Source organism: Hylaeus anthracinus, unplaced genomic scaffold (genome assembly GCF_026225885.1).
Source record: "Hylaeus anthracinus isolate JK02 unplaced genomic scaffold, UHH_iyHylAnth1.0_haploid 11994, whole genome shotgun sequence".
Taxonomy (NCBI): domain Eukaryota; kingdom Metazoa; phylum Arthropoda; class Insecta; order Hymenoptera; family Colletidae; genus Hylaeus; species Hylaeus anthracinus.
The window spans coordinates 1,493,971-1,517,423 of record NW_026534341.1 but is presented as its reverse complement, the minus strand read 5'-3'; the positions used below and the strand labels follow the sequence as shown (position 1 = coordinate 1,517,423).

Sequence of the window (23,453 nt, the reverse complement as noted above, 5' to 3'; positions counted from 1 at the left end):
TTTTACGACCACAGCTTGCAACAAAATAATCTGAGAAAATTCGCAAAAATACGCCTTGGGATCCGAAATGTGTCAGATTTTTTTCTGAAAATTTTAGAACGCATTCGAGACCGGAAAATGCGCCGAAAAGTGTAAAATCAATTTTACCGTGTAACTAACCTCACGGACAAGCTTTTTCTTGGTCAGCTTTCGAATGATTCAAGAACCATTGAAAAAGCTCTAAGGCCAGTTTTGACCGTCTTAATCGGCTAGGTTCTTTGTCTACGATAACTGCACAGAAACCAAACTCATCACTGGGGGATGATACACCTCTTGAAGGGTCTTGGAGTTCGATCGCCGAACAGTGTTTACACGATCGTATATTCTCTGATGTTTTTGCCGTCGAGCTTGAAACGTAGTAGGACAAGGAATAAAAATGGGAACGGACTGTCAAACATCAAAGTATGTCGGTGAGAGAATGTAATGCAACGATGAAACTTTTTTGTTGCAAAACTTGTACCGCCGATCCGTGTGTGTCTCTCGAGTTGTACGGACGTTGTTTGTTTAATCGTAGTTAAAAGGCATCAAGAAGGGACCGACGGTCCCGTTTCGTCCAGGATCGTCGAAAACGTCGGACGCAGGTCGAAACGACGATTGATTCGATCGGTCGGAAGTTGATTTTCGAGTAGGGGTCGACGGTACAATTAGCCGCGCGAAGTTTAACTTGCAAATATGGAGACGGGAAGCGTCGGGTCAGATCGATTCGTTTCCGAGCGTCCAATTAATTCCCGCTCACGGAAATTCCGCGAGCATGACGCGTCGTCAAATTTAATTTCGCAGGAGTCTGACGCTGCTCGCCGATGATCCATCTATCTGTCTCTCGCCGAGGGAAATGGAATCTTGCTTTAATGAGACGCGCTGGATCGAAATGTCATTCCCAAAATAAAGAACCGGTCCAGCACGTTTGCCCGAATCATTGATAACGATACCTGCGGGATCCCAAGGCACTCTGACTTTTCTCCACCGCCGCGAGTCGATGAAACGCGAGTCGATGAAACGCGAGTCGATGAAACGAATTCGTCTTTTTATCGGATGACGCTCGCTAATAAGGAACGGAGACGGAAATTTATCCTTCTGACGGAACAAGTCTTTCCGTAACACTGACCGTACATGTTTAATACACGTACCGTATTTTTATTTAATCTTTCGTGGTATTTTACACCTCCGTAAGTTTATCCCGTGCGATCACTGGACTGCGGACGTTTATGCAAAATAAAATCTTGGCGAACGTGCCTACAAAAATTTCACTCGAATAGAAATTTATTATATTCTGCAAATATTATAACGTGAATTTTACTTTCGATCTTTTGCATATTTTTACATATTGTTTGCGTTTCGTAGCTTCTTGCACGTTCGAGTTTCTTATAAATGCATAACGACCGGCGGTCTAGCGATCGCTAATAAAGTTTGCCTGGACTTGCGATGTCCTCTCGGAAGAGACATCCGAGTGCAAAGGGATAATATTAAATTCTGGATCTGCGGTTTGTCGTTGAAAGTCGCGCGCGAAACTTCCGCAGCATTGAATCGACGTGGTAACCGGGGGATGGTGGGATGTTGCAAAACGGCAGGAGTTGGTCCACGTGTCGAATATGCAGAGCGAGTCGTATTGCGGCGTCGAGACGCAAAAACACAGCGTCGAAGGAGGAAGAAGGGAAAAGGTAAGGCAGGAACGAACGGTCGGTCGGTCGGTCGGTCGGTCGGTTCGCAAGTAGGTCGCATCTCACGGCTCAATATCACCGAATACTCTTTTGTGTCCTCTTCTAAATTGGGTTACGAGGGTGCCGCAACCGTTAGCTGTTGGCTGCGGCTTCTTCTTGCTTCGAGCCGCGGCTTGCTAGAATTTTATAATACACACCGATCTTTCTAGACGACTCGAGGCACGCTGTCCGTCTGACGTCTTAACTCTACACCTATTTGGAAACGAGTAGGCGGCGAAAGAGAACCTTCTTTTCCTCATTTTGCGAAAGAAATGTTGTCGCTGCGTGGAAGTTGCGCGTGGCGTCGCGTTCTCTCTCGTAATGCGTTCTGGATATTTCCAAACCGACGGCTACGCGTAGCAACAAAGGAACGTTCGTTGGACCGACATCGAGGCGAATGTTCAACCGTTAAATTAGTTATGTTGCATTCTGTAGAAAAGTCCGTGGTCGTTTCGCGTAACCTCGACTCCTGTGCCATTCTAAATTTATACGAACTTGATCCTCGCGGAGTCCCTAGCGAGAAATAGAAGAGAATCTTCCCAGCTTGATACCGAAGCCCCTCGAACAGCAGGAAGACCTGGCTGTAGCGTTACGAGTTACAACTTATTCAGAAGATCGAATCGACGCCGAGCGATCCAATAATTCGGCCGAAGCTCGTTTCCCATCGGATGAGAGTGATTGTATCGGATCGGAGGCGGTTGAAGGCTAAGTAAATCTTAGTTCTTTCCGTGACGCGTGGCCCGACGTACCTTCCGTTCCCCGTTTTATTCGCGCGAAGTAACGTATCCCTAAAGAGACGCGACGGAAAAAGCCGGGGATATTTTTCACCGGCGTACACCCGCGTCTCCCCGTTCTTCGGCATCCTATTTTACGATGCACGCGTGATAAATCGCGGCCGCTTATAATCCGATGTCGAAAGGGCGAGCGAGACCGATACGTTTGTTCCTCGTCGAGACCTTTCTGCGCGAGTATTATTCACCGACGTTTTCCATTTTCGTCCGACCGATCTGGCGCGACCGTGTTCCAAGTGGAACGTTAGATTTTACGTATCTTTCTTTCGGGGTTGCTCTAGTATTATTTCAGCAATCTACTCTGGAGAAGTGTTAACGGAATTGAAATTGCACGCTTTTCGAATATGTAACGCGTTTGTCCAGTGTTTGATTGAAAATTCCAGGTAGTATTAAAAATACTATATTCGTTTTTTAAATTGTTTAAGAATCCATGTGCTCCTTGTAGTCTGGATAATACGATGTTTCTACCGCTCTAAGGAAAGGTACGCGACTGGCGTCGAATCGATGTAGCGTACCGATACGATCCTTTATCCTTCGATTACATTATTAGCTCTATCGCGAGAACGAGCGGATCTAGAACCGTCGGCGTCGTTGGTCACGCGTTTAATGGACGAACAAACGTTTGGACAGGGCGAACTTCATTTTTCACCGCGGTTCGAAGCCACGGGATCTTGAGAGAATAAAAAAAAGTTGTCCTCGAGAGAAATCGAGAGACGGGAACGAGAAGGCAGTTTTGTTCGTCGCCTCCCGTCGCCGTTTTCGATCGAGCGTCTAGGGTTATAGCGAACTCCACAGCTTTTCAACTTTTCGCAGAGTCGTTTCGGTTTCTTTGGCCGATACCGTATACGATCTGCTCGTATCGCGGAATCGTCGTTATCGCATGGTCCACGGTTCGACGGGTTTCTGCGCCATTGGATCGGTGCACTTTGACACGGTCGAGCGACCCTTTTGCATCCCGCGTGGCGTGCATACACGCGCGATTCGCTCGGAAGATCTGGCACACGATTTCGTTTCCTCCGAGACAAAACTATCTCGGATCGTACCAAGTGAATTCCGAACGGAAATCTCGCGAACGCGTCTACGTTTCTAGCGGCTTCTAAGCGCGAGTAGTATGATCTACAAAATTTTATTCGAAATTTTATTCGAAATTTTATTCGAATCGACAGGTTTTCTCGTGTTCGCGTTTCGGTTGCGAAAGCTTAGATCGAATTGCGCGCGATTCGCATGATATAGGTAGAGCATCCTTTCGACGTGTTCTTTGTGATTTTCGAAGGCAAGTAGCGTCGGTATAGAGGGACGAATAAAAACGTCTCGGAGTCGGTTCGATCGGCTTCTGTTAGATTACGGGTGAAAGCAAGAAATAAAACAAGAATATAGTTTCATATTAAATGATATTTGATTCATCACTTGGAGGCTCAGAGAGGTAGTCGCGTTCACCATCGAGGTTGTCTCTAAACTTGTTATCGGACTAAATATTAGGTTGTTCCGAAAGTATCTTTCGCTTTATTAATAAGTAATACATGCACAACAGTTTATGTTTTATGTTACGTTACCGAATTGTGCGCGATTCATTTTGCTCCATTACTGTTACAGCATGAATACCTATGAAATTAGATTGTCTACTTATAGAAACACGACCACAGAAAATAATCGAGTGCCATCTCGCGAATGAAACTTTCGGGACAACCTAATGCAATACTTAGATCCAATTAATTCGACAGTTTCTTTGAAAAGGTTTGCTTTCAACGCGAGACGGATCGTTCGCCTTCTTTTCCCTCATCTTCGTGGCTCTTAACATCCCCTACCTTGTCAATCTTACCCATACTTCGACGTTCCTGTCATTACTCCTAGATATTTGTTCGCGTTGTCTCGCTTTAGTCTCGTTGTTCGCCGTTGCACGCGATCGCAAAAATTCACGCGACGCGACGTTCGGAAGATTAACAGACCCGACACCGTGTAAATTCCAGCGTTTCTCGTAACGTCTGGAAACTGTCCCGGACCTTACCGTGCGATGCAGTTTAGTCGCGATTTCTCGTTGGCGAAGGGAAGGTACGAAGCTGGAAGGGAGAGGACGTCGCGACCGTAGCGGAGAGAAATCGAGCAAAATGGAGACAAAAAGCGTCGATCTAACGGCGGTGTTCTTTATTCGCGGATAATTGAATATCAGACGGAAATGGAGGAGAGCAGCGGGAGGGGGAGAAGAGGGTGGGGGAGGAGGAGGAGGAGGAGGAGGAGGAAGAAACGATATTCTGTGGGAATTCTGGCATCCAGAACCGTCGGCCTACGGCAGCCGATCGGGGCCAGGGTTCGAGAGAACGCTTCTCACCAGCAGAATCAATTCAACTGCCGGCTGGTTCGGCTCATGGAAAATTAAATATCCACGATTCTTCCTCGCCCCTGTGGCCCCTCGTTCGCTTCGGAACCTCTGAAATTCCTTCGATTCGCCGATTGAAAGACGCCCACGTTCTTATCGACGAAAGTGTTCCGTTAACTCCAGCGAGGATCGTTCCGCGTTAGTACTCCAAGGGCCAGTTAGCACCGTTGCTGGTTAGTTGGCGAAGGGTCCGACAAACTAGAAGGGACCGAGGAGATATAAAAATTACGCTCGGTCCGCCTAAACCTCACCAGAGTTCTTTCTTTTCGACCAGTCACGCTGAATAGTCGCATTCCGATGCCTGAACACGCTATTCAACGAATAGCGACCTGGCTTCGTGCGTGCGTCCGTCCGGTTTCCAAGGGTTAACGTTGCGCCAATAATTACTATTGCTCTCTCTTTCTCTCTCTCACTCTGTACAGAAAATGCTAATTATTCATTTTTTATTCGTAAAACATTCACGAAAGTAAGAAAAAAGGAAGGTTCTTGCACGCGTTCGATATTTTTCCTTTTTCTCGCGACGAAGTCGTCTAAAGTCGTTTGTCCAGCGAGTCCTCCTTCGAAATTCCAGTCTGAAGAATTTGCAACGAGTTCTGCTCTCGGTTCCTCCGGCGAGGATCGGTCGAATTTTTTGGTAAAAACTTGAGAGAACTCTCTCTCGTATCTTTCGGTGGATGGACCGTGATCAGGGATGAGATCCTTTTATGACGTCATGTATTTTCGAAAAGCTCCGCCCGACAGCCGTAGCTTCTGTAAAACGCCTCGACGCGCTCGTGAAAACTCGCAACGCTTCGTGAGCTGTGTAAGTAACCAGCCAGTTCGAGGGACGCTGCCCAAGAACACGTACCGCATCCATTTGCCTCATGGAAAATTAATTATTATCCGCTTCTGGCAGCTTCGACCGTGTCCTCTCGCCTGAATCCGAAATTTCTACGAGTGCTCGCCGGATGTAAACTTCCTCCGTGGCACCGACCGTACCGACCACTTAGCCTCTCTCTTCCCCCCCCCCCCCCCCCCCCCCCGCTCCTGTTTTCGTAAAACTGGATTTTCCTCGTAAACCGCGCGAAAATATTCGAGCGCGGAAGTCTTCGTAAGCGGAGGAACGAGATGGGAATCCGTTAAGAATTTATCATCTGTTTTGCATCCGACAAGCCCTTGCACGTTTCGCTACGCGAACATTTTCACCGAGGTTTACGCGGTTCGACGCGTCCCGATTCAGAAGAATTTATCTTTAAATACATTCGCTGGAAAATTGCTGGAAAAGTAAGATCCTCGTAACAGAGAGTATAGGTTTCCGTTTGGAAAATAATAAAGTGGACCTTGGAATCGCTACCCAAATCAAACAAATTGGACGCTGCCATCCTCTTTTACTTTGGAAATCTTTAGACGCGTGTCTCGTACTTTTTTAGGATCATTCGCGCTCGTCGAGATATTCGGCTGGAAAGTTTTCGGACGAACGGCCTGCAGGCTTTTGAAGTCGGTAACGTTTATCACGCGTTGCGCGTTGAATAATCGTGTCGAGGGTCCGTATCTTTTTCGAGGCGAAACTTGTTTCCGTTACTTTCCCATTAGTACCTCCTCTTCCCAGGACCTCGATCAAATAAACTGGTTAATTATTCATCTCTGCGAGAGCATTGTCTCGGGGCGATAAATCCAGCATCGACTAAAGCGATCGTTTTCCGAGTGGTTCGTGGGAAATTGGCGGTAAAGAAAGGAACAGAGAGGATCGGAGACTCTTAATCGATGGTCGTGTTCTCGATTAGATTAAAGAAACTATCGAGATGGAACCGATCGAGCTAAAAAGCACACTTACGGGGCTGGTCGGCTTGTAATCACGACGGCTAAACGAAGTATCGACAAGTTGCGGTCGATGGCCCTTTTTTCGTTGGCAGGACACTGATGGATGGTGGTCTTAGGGTAGGGGCAATAAATCATCGGGCATCGGCCGATGAATCGGCAGTCTCGATGATAAGATGGCAAGTTGATTCTCGGTTTCCTATCCGTTCGATTATCGTACGAATTCCCGCGGATCTCTGTCGTTAAAAGAACGGAGATCTCGGGGCTCGAATCGATGTAAATTCTTACTCCGGTTTTCTTCCGAGTTCGCGCGACAACTTGGGTTGGATTCTATAGAAACGTGACACGAGACATAACGAAAGTAAATATAACTCGTGGCACGCGAAGAATATGCTTTTTTACCCAAAGAAAAGACTCGAGGATCGAAACGGTTAATAACGATCATCGGGTCTCGCGATCGAGGAGGTTGCCGAGAACGAATGCACCGACCCAAAGAGAGATTGATGGGATCGATATTCCATCGATCTCCCTTTCTTACGCGAGTTTCACAATCGAGAACGTCGAGCACCGAACGAAGAAGGCAGACGAAATCGAGCACCGTCGATCTCCTCGTTTAACCCGAGCTGCCAAGCAATTACTAGATCAAAGAGAATTAGACAAGAACGAGGAAGACGCTGGGGGAATCAAATATCGATCGGGGAACTCTTATTCTTCTTATCGTACCATTTAATAAGGTTAGAATGGATTTTTTCTTCCAGGCGGGAGTACTTTCGATGAAAAATGCTTAGATGATTTAGAATTTAAGCTTAGTTCGACACGTAGAAAGCGTGAAGACGAAATTACATAGACAGATGCCAGCGTCGCGGAAAGCGTAAATCGTTGTTCGACGAAAACGTAATCTCGTTCTAATTAATTCGCGACACGAAATCTCCGTGAAATCGGTAATTTAACGAGGGTAACGCGTGGATGCCTTCCTCTCTCTCTCGCGCGACTGTTTTTTTTCCCCTCTGGATTTCATCGTTCACTAAATGCGATATTTAACCGCACTGCGGCCCGCATTTAATTGTTCCCGGCGGCAATGCGCCGCTATTATTGAATTCATAAATCTTATTTCGGCAGCGAGTAACGAGTGGCCCGCTGGTATTTCGAGTAGCTTTTGCAATTCAAATGCACGCTCGAATTTTCATTAAAAAAAAAAAAAAAAAAAAAAAAGCGTATAGGCGACTCGATCATATATTTGTCTCGATTTATTATTTTTTTTTTTTTTTTCATTTCAATTTGGTACTTATTCGTGGTCGAATAAGAAAAGATTAAATCGTCGCACCCCGATACGATAGGATATCCGATTTGTCTCGTGGGAAATTGATGTACGTATTTACCGATGGCGATCGGAGACAGACGAAATTGTATTCGATTAATTTGATCGCGAATAAAGCCAAAGCGTAACGATTTATTCGCGACGTTTGTTTCATTTCAGACGGTCGCGTTTCCATTTGTTCGTCAACGCGTTTTTATATCCGTACGAAAAGGGCATCGCTAACGGCGGCTTAAATTAGAAAAGAACCGGGGATTTTCTGGGACGACTCTCGAAACATCCCTAAACAAAGAACGGGGAAACTAAAGGGATAGACCCCCGCGGATCTCGATTCAGCATCGCGAGATCCGTATTAAAATTAACGAAGCTGGTCGGTGAATTTATTCAGCAACAAGTTGCCCGCGATTTTACCGTTGAAGCGTATTCATCGGCGAGATACAAAGGTGCGACGATAGCTTTGAATCGAATCCGTGAGCCGCTAACAGCGCGAACGAGTTAATAGCGCGAACGTGGAACGCTTTTCGTCGACGAGGCAGCTGAAAACGAGAATTGAGAGCGACGTTTCGGAGAGCCGATCCTTCGTATCGTTCCGTATCGCGTTTAGGCCATTCTTATACGCGAAACTGAATGTACGCGCACGTTAACAAAAGATCGTGGAATGTGTGGTGGTCGTCGGATGTGGAATAAAATAACGAATTATGTGCACATGTGCGATCGAACTTTTATTACAGAATTATTTGATTTCTTTTGTACAATTAAACTTACAAACTAACCAATCGTCCGTTCAGACATCCAGGCGTTCTTTCTTCGTTCTCGCGTATCGCTTGCACTTTAAACAACCGCATTCACCTTACATTCGATCCAATAATATAAACATTCGAACGAAAGAACTTCGATCAGCAATAAAAACCATATTTGATAAGGCACTGGATTACAATAGACTCTCGCGTGAACTCCATCTCCATCTTTACGTGGCTCTTAATCGCTATTCGATACTCCAAGTTCTCTAATACTAGCTACTATAGAGCCGTTAAGCTTTCTCGAGGCCCCTCGAAGCGGATCTTCCTCGTTGGCTCTCTGACACAACGATCGGTCTATAAACTCTCGCGATCCTTGTATAAAAATGTCGAGGTGCACGGACTCGTATCTTTCATTTCCGATCGTTGAGATCTTACTCGGTTCACACGGGGATCGACGGGACGGTTACTCGCGCGAATTCGAAGCATATTTCGGACTTTGTAACTCGTGCGGCGTCTCGAGCCACGAACTTCGTCCCCGGGAAGCTCAAAACTCGCGAACACGCCATTCCGTACACTCTCGAATTCTCGTGAACTCGTTACATTAACTTGGTCGGAATTTCGAGCGTTTCAGCGAATTCAGCCGGTTCAGTTCGGATCACGCGACCGCTCGAACGAACGCAGACGTTTTCGCGGGCCTTTGGCTTCGACTGTTCCAGGTCTAAGGATAGGCGCGATCTGACGCAGTGCACCACTTCCTGGACAATCGCCTGACTTTCGTTTCTTTCGATTCTCACCTAGAAATTAATTGCGATTACAAATCTCGCTCGTAAAATCGTTTCTATATCTATTTAAACAAAAATCTGTCTAAATTAAACGATAGGTTCGATGGTTTCAGATACATGTTTCGTTATAAATATGGACACACGAGTAAACTTTATTTCGAGTAAACTATCGTTTAATTTGTACTGATTTTTTTTTTTTTTTTTTTTTTTAATAAACATAGAAGGTAGGAATATTTATAGGACTGACCGTATAAAGGTTACCTTTGTTTTCTGTTATCGCAGTAAATATTTCGTCGTATAAAAATCAGACCCGGTCGTTCGGTTCGCGATAGAATTGAAGTCGGATAAAATTGTAAATTACCGTCGTTGGTCGCGGTCCCTCGGTTTCGTCGCGTTGTCCATGGGATTTATCCACGGACGGCCGACACGCGTTGCAGCGGAACGCGTTAAAATACGAGGCAATTAAATAACGGAGTGATAAAACGAGACGGCGCGGTGTAAATATCATTTCGAGATGGGCGAACGCGTTAAGCTGTGACGGATCGTTATGTCGTCGGCCTGGCAGTGTTTAATCCGCCGTCCGATAGCTTTGAAATATTTAAGGGGCGATACGGTAGCCACGCTCCCGCGAGTTTTGCGATTTATGCAGCTGTTGATTGGTTCGATTCCGATACTTTTATCTGCTTTACGTACTCGTTATCCGTTTTGCATTTTGTCCATTATTTCTGGATGTTGCCGAGCGAAAATCGAGGATCGAGGATGTTCTTTGCTAATCAAGAGTCCGCTCGTCTTTTCGTCGTTCTATCCTTTTATCTATACTTTTATTAGGCGAGAATCGTAGAATCTCTTTCGTTTTAGGAAGGAGAGCAAGATTGTGCAGCTTGTCTCGCTTCCAAAATTCCCTGTCGAGCAATTTCTTCTTTTCGAGCGCACGACCGTCGCTCGCTCGCTCGAACGAACCGCGTCGAGACGCCGGGCTTTAATCCACTCTCCAACGATCCTCCTTGGCTTTTATTCCCAGCCGAAAGTTATTTCTGCAACGTGCCACGCGATCGATATGCACCGAACTCTCGTCTCTGCTCGCTCGCGCCTCGAGACTGACTAATTATCTCCTATTCGATTGACGCACAAGTAACTGGTATTTTTTTCAAATTAATATTCGAAGGGATTTTTATACAAATGTCGCGTAAGTTCATTCCGTAGAATTTACTAACTCTAGTTTTCTACAACAATTCATTTCTGAAAGCAAAACGAATGGAACGCTTAGGGTTCAAGTGTGGCTCAAAAATTTCGTTACAAGACAGACTCGCGATTTTCAAGTTTGGCTGAAAATTTTCATCGGCAATTTGACGAGTGATTGCAAAACGACAGGTATAAAAGTCAGCTCGCGGCATCGGTGCAGCGATTACGGGACGACTCTGGTACGCGTAACCTTACGTTAGCGGCGCGTTGCGTAAGCGGATATAAGTGAAAAAAATGGTAGCTGCGCCGAGCAACAAATCAGGAGGAGATCGTTGCACGGCTGCGATACACCTTGCTGCGCCGTTTCGCGCTATAGAACGCTGCGGACGTACAGAACGCACCAACTGCAGCCGCAGTTCTGCGGTCCACGTGGCACGGAACGGTGCGGTGCTTTCAAACGGATCGAACGAACCGATTACCGAACCTGCGCGCCCGTTCGTTCGCAAATTTTTTCTTGAATCGCTCGCGCGGTCGTAACTCGACCGTTTCTCCGTACGGTCGGACGCGAGAAACCGTCGAACCGAGGCGAAATATGATCAAAGCACCGTGTCATGTCACGATCGCTGGTCGTTTTTAATTCTTTTATTTACAAATAGCACAGAGAACGCTCGACACTCTGAAAGCAGACTGTTGACCCGCGGTAGATCTCGCTCGTAACTTCTCGTTTCGATCGCGAAAACCGAAGAGAAGCTTCGAGTCGGATTTAAAGTTTCGTGCTGCGCAATGTAGATTCGACGATATTTCAGGAGATACCCTGTGTTTCTTTTCTCGCAGGGGCTATAACGCCGGAGATTCACGAGATTCGACGCGAAAATTTTCGGCAGCGATCCGAAATCGCGTAATCGCGAGCCTCGCGACTGCCGTAAATTCGCGAAACGATAGTCGACGGAGATAAGCGCGCACTTGTCGCGAGAAACGCCCGCCGCTCGAGGAGCCTGGGGAAAAAACGATTTCACGATCGAGCAGAAGATTAATTAAAAAATTTCGGATCAGCGATCGAGACGCGCTTACTCGGGAAATTGCCTTCTCGTGCTCGCTCGGTCGATAAAATTAATTTGCCCCGTAAAAGAAAATTGAATCCCTTATCTGCTCGAGCGAGAACCGTTACCGATGTCCATCGGAGTTAATTAATCACTGATAATCATCTGCCCGCGAACATATCGTAAGCGCAAAAATAGTCGCCGCGTTTCCCAGCGAGCCGCGATCGGTCCTCTTCCATAAATCATCCCTCCGAGCGTGCATCGTCTTCGAATTTATGATGTTCGTTCGAAATTAACGCATTCTTTTTCCTTCTGTTTGTTATCGAACGCAAGAGTACGCATAGAATGGTACCGGACGGGCATCGCGCGCGCTTCGTTTACGTCATTTTTACGAGTACAAATGGTCGTCCCGTCGTATTACGCTCGAAACCGCGGCCGAAAGGTTTAATTGGTGGCGCGGGATAGATCGTTGGACATTTATCACGAGAAACGTGCCCGCCTCGTATTGTAAGTACTTATTCAAGGCGCATCGGCTGTATACTCCATCGAACAACATTTTCCCTGTTTCAGTGCTAGAACTGAAGGGTCTGGAGAGCACGGAGGCGAGAAGAAATGAGTTGGACGTGACACAATGACATGATGAAGAGCCTGGTGGGGATCATGTGGATAGTGTTGGTGCTCATATCAGGTAAGTTCGATAAATCTAACCGACGAATAAGAGTACCGCGTTTCGCCGTTACGCGACGGACGTTGACGTTTACGCGGAATTAGCTCGACTTCCAGCCGACGAGAAACGTTGTTCGATTCGTTCGTTCGATGTTTGGAAAGGCGCGACTAAGTAGATTCGACCGTGGCCGGGCAGACAGGAAAAGTAGCACCGTACCTGATCGAACGAGTTACGAGTAGGTGTCCGTGTTGGCAAGTAGATCGTATCCACTTAGCCGAGGGGATAGAATCTCCTTCGTTCCTGGCAAAATAAAGCGAAACGACCGAGCGATGAAATTTGGCTTGTTTGGGTATTTCAACGAATCGATTCGTCACAGTAAGCAATAATGCGCTTTCACCTTGCATTAGATTCCTCCTACGTTTCGCGTTCCATCCGATTTACATTTCAAATTTTAGATTCCATTCCGGATCCCGTCATACAGACCCGCTGGAATTTCAAATACGAAGCCCATCAACGCCGGACAATAACCACCTAATATAACCGTACAACGAATAACTATCGTATAAGATATGACGGCTGCTGCATATGCATCGCACCACTCGCTTCGTTCCCATTCAAATGTAAATGCTATATCGCGCGCGTGCGAGCGAACGCCGCCCGTCCGACAGCTTTCGACAACGTTAGTCTTTTTTCGTAGTCGTTGTAAACGAACGGCTCAGTCGGTCCGCGAACGCGGAATCGGACGACGATCGATCGAGTATCACGAGCTACGTTTGTAATCTGCGATCGTAAATCGGTAATTCGAAATCTTCTTGAAGTAATCGACCGATCGATCATATCGGTCTACGTAGCAGTCAGCAGAACGAACATTCAGAAATTGCGAGTTCTTCTTACGTTTGGACGTACGATTACATTATAAACAGGCAGACGTTTCGGAGAACCGGGGCAGGGTATAATTCTAAAACGATGCCAAATGCGGGGAAAGTTAAGGGGCAAATGAAACGGTGTTACGAGCTCTAACTTTTTCACGATGCTGTTACGTGCTCGCATGCATACGTGCAGGTGCGAAGAAGCCAGGTGGGCTATTTTCCTTTTCGAACAGCAACGCTTAATGCGGGAAACGGGGCCTGGAGATAACCGTTGGGTAATATTTGCGAAAAGTCCGTTGATCCAGAGCTACTTCGTTTACAACACTTACCAATCTTATTTTCCGTGTTTTGATTTAAAAAAAAACTACCAATATCTTCGATCGTAAACCTTTCGTCCATCCCAAAACTATCTAACCGAGTCGTCTGTACGATACCATCGTCCTTCTCGCCGTAATCGCATTCGCGTTCCACCATTTCCCAGTGCGAACGAGATCTCTTCCTACTTGGCTCATTACTCCTGGCCAACTTATACGTATTTGTGTAAACACGGTCTAATACTCTTACCTAGTTAGCGCGAGTGTATTCCGCGCGTAACCGAGTTCTATTTATCTAACCATTTGCGGGTTCTTCGCGTCTGGATAGTCACGATCTCATTCTACTTTGGCTCTGCGCTCCCGCTAATATCCAGCCTGTTGAACGTATCGAAACGCTCGTGAATGGCAGCGACCGTTGCGTCACGAAAACATCCCCCGATGCTTAAATACGCAGCTAAGAGAGCGCAATCGACGCCGATACAGAATTCCGGCGCGATATCGTAACGTCGAGTGGCCCTCGACGCGGAAACTGAAGCTCGAACCCGAGAACATAATGATATGCGAGACTTCATCGGGCCGGCGTTTACGGCGTTGCATCGATAACCCGACTCGTTACTCCGTTCGTATCTATCTCGCTGTGCCGTTCTCTCGCTGAAAATCCTGAAAACTCGCCCGTTCCTTTTTCCAGGGAAATAAACAACGGTTAAGTGGATACTCGAGTTTTCGAATAAAGTGTCTTTTAAACGTCTCCGGAGCACGGCGCGGGACTCGATATTTCTCGATATGTCCGGCTCATCGAGCAATCCCGTCCCGCGCAAAATGCAATATCGTGTAGGTAATACAGCGCTCGTTCTTAATGGCGAACTCGAAGCCGCTAGATCGAAGCAACGATTTCACGGGAGTCGATTCGCCGACCGATCGTACCGATAGTATTTCTTCTCGATTCCACTCTCCATTGTACCGATTAAAAGGAGAATCCTGCTACCAAGGATCCCCTCGGTCCACGGATTACCAGAAACGATACGAAACCGACGTGCGTGCTCGTCGATCGTTTCCGACCGGCGATCGGTATCGCGCTCTTTCTCTCGAGCGTTTCTACGTTTTTACAATTTTTCTCTCGAGCGATCACGCCCGAGAGAAAAAGTTGCGCTCGTCCGATTCCATTAACGCGCGGGAGACCGACGAAATCCGCTTCGAAATGAATTTTTATTCGTTGTCGCATTGTCGATAACAAATGCACCTTTGTCCGTTCCCGAGTCGTTATTTCTTCCCTCCCCTTTCGTCCGGGAAACGTGTCGAATCGATACCGGAAAAAAAAAAAGAAGTTACCCTCGTTCCTTTCCCCGTCGATCAGGTTTAACGAGGGGAAATAGCGCTGGACGATGGTACGATTACCGAGATTGTCGCGATTAACGACTTAGACGTCTTTGGTTATATTTTTGTCAAGGTTTTTGTGACGAGTGGAAACTCGAGCGAAACGCACTGGGTAAATGATACTTTACGAGGTCCAGCCACGTTTGCTAAACGTACCTGACGCGAGCTTGCGCTACTTGCGTGGTCGGTCCACGTTTACCGTATTTATGGGAAACGCACGGTTCGATACTACTTATACGTGATCGGTCCGGTCTGATCAACTTGGCCGACGTGCGCGTGCCGATACTACTTGCGTAGTCAGCCCAGGCCCTCTGTGTCGCGGCTGACATACACGGGCCAATACTACTTGCACGATTAGCGTAAATCCGCTCTGCTCGTCGGCCATGTGCTCTGTCACTTTCCGTGCCCATCTGGATACCAACGATTGCGCTGCCGAACGAATCATTGACGGAACGACCTAACGCGCTTGTATTCGTATCACGAACGTATGTATATTTTTTAAACAATTTTATTCAAGTTTCAGTTACACTCTAAACGTGTTTATTCTTCGCATTTTCGTAAAGACAGACGTATTTTGTCCTAGTAGACCACGGTATTACCAACGGTAATACTTTTTCCTCGGCGCGAGCACGATAACGACGTTCCAAGATGACAATAATCTTCCGAATAAAATATCGTATTCCGCTATCGAGAAACGATTGAAACGTCGCGGAAGATCGTCGTGGCTCTCTCAGATTCGACGCAGGTCTCTCGAAAACCGACCTGGCACGTTCGTGGGGCACGTAATTTCCGGCTAGTTGACCGATTATTCGCGAAAGACTGCGATCGAATCGACGGCCGTCTGTTCGCGCAGCTGGTTATCATTACGTTTCCGATCCGCTGTATTTCGCGACGGATTGCGACTCGATTCGAACGGAAATATCATCTCTCGTCACGGAAGAAGGTTACGTCTCGTCTGTAACGGTGCAGAAATATTACACAATCGCGTAGTCGACGGATAGATGACAACGTCTTGACATTAAATCTACCACAGTTTTCAAATTTTTATGTAGTTTCTTATATGCGATGTAGAAATGATATATTATACAATTGATTCATTTATCAGGTCTTCTCGTAAGTTTTGTGCCACTTATTCTGCTTTTTCATTCCCCCCGTGTTTTGCAAGAACTCTGCGACACGAGCGCGTCGTTTCTGTGGTCGTGTGTGCGCAAGGTGTATCGTAAAGATCCTCTGGCACCGCTTCAGAATTGAAATCGTTGCTAGCGTTGTTCCATGTACGTTGAAGCGTATTATGAACCATCCTGGTACCGCTCCAGGAACCTCGTAAAACACCGATAATATAGCGTTCGGAAACGATAAATAATAACCGCCGTGCAGTGCCAACGAAATCTATTACGAAATTAATGAAAACGATAAACAGAGATCGAGGATCTACAACCCGAACCTCGAAAAACTGAACGTACGATGACACTATACTACGTGTACTGTATTTAACGGTTAATGGTAATCGACGCGTGTCAACGGCACGAAACAACAACAACAACAACACCAACAACAACAACAACAACAACAACAGCGTTACCAGAGACACGATTGAGCGTTAGTTTGGGCTTATTTAATCCGCAAATAGCGCGTTAGCATACTCGAATTGGGTTAACGCGGCGTGATCATGTTTCATTGCGGATGCAGATTGCGAACCATGAAAGAGACTTCATAAACGATAGTAAATTTACCGCGGCTTGTTTCGCCGTCGGCTACGGTCCCGCGAAATGCTCGAGACTGAACGTCATTTGAAACACGCGTAAAGCGCTGTGCTCGGGAAAGGCGAGGTCCGAGGCAACGGGATAATGGAGAAACGAAGTTCCGTTACCCTTTCCTCTTTCGCGTATTAAGCGCTACGAGTTTGCCTCGATCCTTTCTCGCGACAGCGTTTACCTCTTCCCTTGGTTCAAAACCGCACACGAAATCTCTGTTTGCATTTTCTACCTCCGTAACAAACATATCTTGGACAAAGACGCGACGAATTACGCGGAAATAAACGCTCGTCCTGGCCACTTTTCACAACGCTTTCACGCTTAACCCCTTGCATCGCGTTGAAACTCGGAAAAAAACCGTGACAGACCCGTGTCCCCGAATGACTCGCACTAAACTCGACGTGTCTGACTCGCGATTCTCAAGTTCGATCGAAATTTTCACTCTCGTTTGAGCCATCACATATTTAATATCTCTGTTTTTTAACCGACTTCGAAAAGGAGGAGAATTATTCGATTCGACATGTATATCTTTTTTTTTTTCTTTTTCTTTTTCTTTTTTTTTTCTCTCTAAATTGTTAAGAAATTCGTCATCATTCGTGAGCGACGGTTCATCGTCGTTTTACGTGGTTGTTGCAGGATGCTCAGGAAATCCGGACGCGAAGCGACTGTACGACGACCTCCTGTCGAACTACAACAAGCTGGTTCGTCCAGTGGTCAACGTCACAGACGCCCTCACCGTTAAAATCAAGCTCAAACTCTCGCAGTTGATCGACGTAGTGAGTTTCCAAATTAGCCGACATCGGTGAATGAGACTCGCCGTGAAATTAAACGAGTCCTCCGAATAAAAACGAAAAAGTATTTTACAAGCAACGTAGCGCTTGCGCGGAACGCGATTGTACGTCCGTAATTCTCCGATTTCTTTGCAGAACCTGAAGAATCAGATCATGACGACGAACCTCTGGGTCGAACAGGTACGTCGACTTGTTTACAGATCTATATTACGACTTGTATCTTCGTTTCTGTTACTTCCTTTCGAGTTTAACAGCTAGCCACTCGTTCGTAACGCATTTACAAATAACCGTGGATAGATGTACTACGTAATATGCTCGTCGATTCTATAGGCGCGAGTCGTAACTGCTCTAGAAAGTTGGAGAATTATATTTTCTCAAACAGCGTTTTGGAACTTTTGTTATTCGGATAAGTTTGACTTATGGGGTTCCGAGACGGTCTATATAAGCGCGGCCAGAGAAGCACAGCTGGTAAAACGGGAATCGACTAGAAACTTGGAGAGTCGCAAAATAAGTCCGGTGAACCGTGCAACCCACTTTCGGATGCTAGATTACGTAAGACAGATTCGGATTCGTCCTCGTGCAGTCACCTTTCGCGAATTTTTCATTAGTATTTCACGCAAATCGCGGAAATTCTCGACCTCTCTGGCCGCAGGAGCCGCGCACGCTGACGCTCGTACCTCGAAAGGAATATTTTGTAAAGGAAGATTGGTACGAGCACGTTTCGTTTCACTCCGTCGACTTTGTCAATTTTCAATTAGTCGTCACGTGGAGTACGATACTTTCATATTTTTAAATCGAAGAGTGTCACTTGCTCTGTTACAATAAATATCTTCGTTTCGTTTATAAGGCACCGTACAACGTCCGTCTGACCATTAACGTCCGCGTCCATTTGATCTCTGGCCTGCTCGATCCGGCGTAGACTCGAGACGTAGAAACTACATAAGTTGTACCTTCCATTTGGACAGTGACCGTTTCTCCGAATAACGGGCTGGTTGACTCGTTTCGTTCGGGGCAAGTTAGCCAAGCTTCCGAATCCTTAATAACTTACAGTATACGTTTCCACTTGCGTCCTCGGGGCTGCTGTAAATTTCGAATAGGTCGTCGGAAAGTTAAAGAGGGACTTACTTCGAGAACGTTTCGTCTGACCGCGTCGATAGGAAGTTCGCGACGTTAATCCCTCGATAATTCTCCGGCTGGAGTGGGATTTGCTTCTTTGCACGTACGCGTCGATGGAATCGATCGACGAATCGGCGGTTCCTTGGGCACACTGAAACGTACGCGAAAGTTATCGAGGATGGCCCGACGATCCACGTCCCTTTCTTAGTTACACACGGTGTTATGCTTCATTAATGTACGCGGGAACGCCGCTTTCCTCTCGACGCTTCATATCGAGCTTCGCCGTTGTGTACCCGTGGTCGTCACTCAACGACGCTACCCGAGATGGATTAATAGTTTGCAAATACGGCGTAGATCCTCTCGATGGAGATCGACTGGGTTTCGTCGACGCGAGAACTAGAGGCCACGGAAGAGAATTGGACGATGAAGTTGTACAGTAAAGAATAACATGCTCGTGAAACTTGCGCGTTTTTCTCGATAGTCTAATAATGTCGTAGAAGTGGGTAACTGATAACTGAAGAAAACCACATCCGATGTTTTTCTTGAATTCTTCTCGAGGATTAGTAGCACGTTAAACCGCCCGTAAACCGATACGTCTCGCTTGACGTTTATCCTATCGGTGGCACGATTCGTCGTTCCTTTCGCTTTAATTAATTTCGCTGGAAATCTGATCCGCGTGGATTCTGACAGACGTCAAAACTGCTCAGCGCCGCGAACAAAGTAGGCTTTCTGCCGGTGGCAGGCGACGCTCGACAGAAACAATTCGTCGCGGAAAACGCTGAAAGAGCGAATCGCTGCACGATAATCGGAGCACGCGTACCGCGAATGACGGCGCACGGCATACAATACCGCGAAACGTTTCGCTTTTCTCTATCGTTGTTTCTCCTTCGATCGTTTACTCTTATTCGACGATCTCTTCACGAGTTTGTCTCTGCCATCGACTCGATTCATTCCTCGAATAACCAAGAAGCTCGAGGGTAACGAAACTTCGTTCCACTCTCAATTATCGCCGGTTTCCAGCAGCTTTCCGATACAACGATTCGTTCCTTCGATAAATAGCCAGCTTATAATTGATCCGCGAGCATTCAACTTCACCTCTAGACGTAATCCCGTCGGGGAAGACCGCGCGAGACCTCGAACGTGATCGCAAATAATCGAATTTTAATGTTTTATTTCCAGTCGTGGTACGATTACAAGTTAAAATGGGATCCGAAAGAATATGGTGGGGTGGAGATGCTGCACGTGCCATCCGATCATATATGGAGACCCGATATAGTTTTGTACAACAAGTAAGATTATCCCTCGTTCTAATCTACCCGTGTGATGACGAGACGAAGAGACGAGACGACCTTTTTATATTTACAATTTGTTCGTAGGACGCCTACTTTCAAAAATAAAAATCGAAAAGTAAAAGTTGGTTGGCAATCTCAGGAAAAAGGTCTTCCAAGTTTTCACTGTTTATCTCTGAAACTAAACGTCCTACGAATAAATTGTAAATATAAAAAAGTTCCATCTCATCGTTCCCTATAACCTGATACATTTTTCTTTTTTGGTAAATTCACACCTCCGCGCCTCTTAGAATTTCCAGCAAAATTCGTTCCGCAGTCAAAGGGTTTGTTCGTCGTTCGAATTAATATCGCGCGAGAAGAATCACATTCTCGTTGAAATATTTCACCTCGTACGTTATTCGTCGCGATAAACTTGAAATTTGTACTTGTAATATTTTTATCTTCGTATTTTAATTAACCTTCCGATAAGTTAATTAAACTTACCGCCGGGTTACCTTCGCGTGTCAGGACTGCTTCCGGATCGTGGGAGTACATTTACATCCTTATTCGAAAACTTTGTCCCTTGGAACTTATAACTCGAAACGCGGATCGCGAAAGCGTAAGTACATGGTTCCACGATCTATCGAGCTTTTTCTCGGAGTTTTCGAGGCGCCGCCCGAGGTCTGAATGTTTGAACGACGTCGAAACGGATCGTGATCGATCGAGTGATCCGTCTTTTTTCTTTTCTCGATCCCGCAGTGCCGACGGTAATTTCGAGGTGACGCTGGCGACGAAGGCGACGTTAAATTACACGGGAAGGGTCGAGTGGAAGCCACCAGCGATATACAAGTCTTCCTGCGAAATCGACGTAGAATATTTTCCGTTCGACGAGCAGACATGCGTCATGAAGTTCGGCTCGTGGACTTACGATGGCTTCCAGGTAAACTTCGCCCTCTAGTTTTCTTATTCCCGCCCGACCCTCGACTCCCGACCCTGTACTTAACTGCAACTAGCTCGTGAAAACGTTCAAGGAAAGGACAAGGAGACAGGTACCGGAGGTACAGGCGCCGGAAATTATTTCTCCACAGTTTTCGAAAAGTAACCGCCAGTGGCCTGGTATATCGATCGTATTCTACTTTAACACTAAACGTAGCGTCGTTTTGTGCCGATTTCGACCGGGATCGGAGAGATTACTAGTCGTGATACAGGATGTTAGAGCGTAATACATGGTAGAACAACGTAATGTAAAATGGTACAGCATTAAGGAGCACGTAACGCAGCGCGATACAATATTACACAAAATAATGCGGCAATATGCAGCGTTAAATAGCACACGACACAGCGTAACACTTTTTTTTTAATTAAACGCAAAAGTATTTCGCGTCCTACTAAATTGAATAACATACGTGAAACAATCGTACATGATTTATACACGTTGCATACAAGTCCCGTGGTGGCAGGTTTAGCGTTAATAATAACCAGAAGGCTGCACTCACCCCGAATACTGTATTCGAAAGCACCCTTAATTGGGACGCGTTTCGAAGCGATTCGAAAACGCGAAACGCGATGCAGAAAGTTTCGGTGCGCTCGACTGGCACGAAGAGAGCCGGAAATTAGATTAAGAAAGTGGAATTAACGCGCGCGTTTCGGGGGGGAAGCAGCGAGCATTTGTTTAATTTGCATGTTATTGCACGCGTTATGCGAATAGACCCAGTCGGCTTATCACTATTCATGAGACTCGTACGCTGCTAGCCACGGATGTTCGCCGAACGAAACGCGCATAAATTTCCAATGATTAATACCTCGTCGCCCTGATACACGGAGTAATTTATCGTACGCGCTCGCTGCACTTTTTCCTCTTGGTACCTCTCGGAGCGACCGGTAACGTCTTTCCTCGAGGAAACTCGGCGGATTTCGCACAGGGCTGCGCAGTCACCTTTGCCAAGATCGGAGAGATACTTACCCGAATCTAAATTAATCCTGGAAGAGGTAGACGACACGTCCTAGGGCCTTCGAAGCTTTTCCACTCGCTAATCGTTGTTGATTCGTGGTTAATTCGTAGCAATTGTACGAGACACGTGGCTGGTTGGAATACATGAATTCGTGGTACTCTCAGATAATATAGTTAATTTGTTATTTAATTCGATCGCGATCGGTAATAAACATATATTTTGCACCACTCTAGGAAAACGATACTCGCGTCGTTCTCCGCGATTGAAACCAAACGACCGGGTAAAACGTCGGACACGCGTTCATTGGCTCGGTGAATTCCCTCGTTGCGAAGCAATAATAAACGACGATGCCGATCACAGATAATGCCAGGCGAAATCAATCTCTGTTAAACTCGAGTAACGTGGCTCTCGTTCACCGACGAAGGAACGCACCTATAAAGAAGCTACAAGCGGCATACGAGCGATCGTTTCGCATTATTATTCCTCGACGATTGTCGTGCTCCTCGATCGCGTAAAATATCCGTACGCGAGAATGAATAATCCGTTTGTCTCTGTGTGTACGCGATATTGTCCATGCGTCGTTGCGCGCACAACGCGATATCCATCGAGTACGTTTAATAAGAAGCGCATACCTATCGATCAGATTAACGAGGTACGAATGGACATTCCGTAAAGGATGATTACGTGGAATGCTTTTAACGATCAACCGAGTTACACGTAGGGTCGTCAATTTCTGACCTGAAGACGAGGAGACCAACGACCAGGGAATTTCTTACCTAGATGAACATTTCGAGTTCAACGGGCCGTTGAGAAGTACGATATAATCTCTTTGTTTGACGTTCCTTCGTTAGGATTTCATTTTGCTTTACTATTACTCGTAACGCTAGCGATGTACGTACGGTTTGTTTCAATTGCGCTCGTCAAGAAAAGAATGCTTGGTGGGCCTGAAGGACAAAAGACGATTTCGTAAGCGCTCCGGCCCGTTTACGCGAAGCAATCGATACCGAACCGGCGCACGTATTAAAGGCGTTCGCGATTTTAACCGAGTTCTGTTTCTCACGGAGTATCCGATCGAACTTTCCAACATTTAAAAATGTAACAAGTAGCTTCGTGAGTTTCGCGACGGAACGCCAAGCCTCTAACAATATACGCGATTAATGTGTAATTGGTCTAGTTCGAATCACAATAGACAACACGAGCAGTCACCGTTTATCTTTCGATCGCGTTACATAGAATTCTTGTAGGTGGGAACCGATGTTGCGGTTTGCGTTCAAACGACTGTTGGTAATGTTTTAGTATCGGGCGGAATATATCAAGGGTAATTAAGGCAATTAACGTTTTCACTTTCGTGTAAATATCCCTGGATAGTTTTATGCCCTCTCGTTAACTACGTATATTAACGGCGAGCACGTTGACACGAAACAAATCGTTTTCGCCGCGAGAAGATTGTTATTATTGCGAATATATTGCATCGCGCTTTAGAATCCACTAAATATCCACTGCGGCGGTCATCGGGTGTAAAATAAAAGTGCGATTTAACGTATACGATCCAACTTCGATTAGAGACGGTCGCGTAGCCCGCGTGACCGGT

At 46.3% G+C, this 23,453-nt stretch overlaps 1 protein-coding gene across 5 annotated transcripts in view; it reads left to right on the top strand.

The window, feature by feature from the left end:
- The window catches only part of LOC128889022 (acetylcholine receptor subunit alpha-like), a 74,135-nt gene that overhangs the window by 41,098 nt on the left and 9,584 nt on the right, over positions 1 to 23,453 (top strand). For 4 of the 5 annotated variants that reach the window (XM_054146310.1, XM_054146309.1, XM_054146308.1 and 1 more), the window contains exons 3-7: positions 12,328 to 12,445; positions 17,372 to 17,511; positions 17,662 to 17,706; positions 19,822 to 19,931; positions 20,670 to 20,850. In XM_054146310.1, coding sequence (XP_054002285.1) covers positions 12,394 to 12,445; positions 17,372 to 17,511; positions 17,662 to 17,706; positions 19,822 to 19,931; positions 20,670 to 20,850 — 528 coding nt within the window. In that variant the 5' untranslated portion in view covers positions 12,328 to 12,393. Of the gene's footprint in view, positions 1 to 12,327; positions 12,446 to 17,371; positions 17,591 to 17,661; positions 17,707 to 19,821; positions 19,932 to 20,669; positions 20,851 to 23,453 lie in introns of those variants that run through there. The other variant, XM_054146311.1, reaches the window with a different exon arrangement.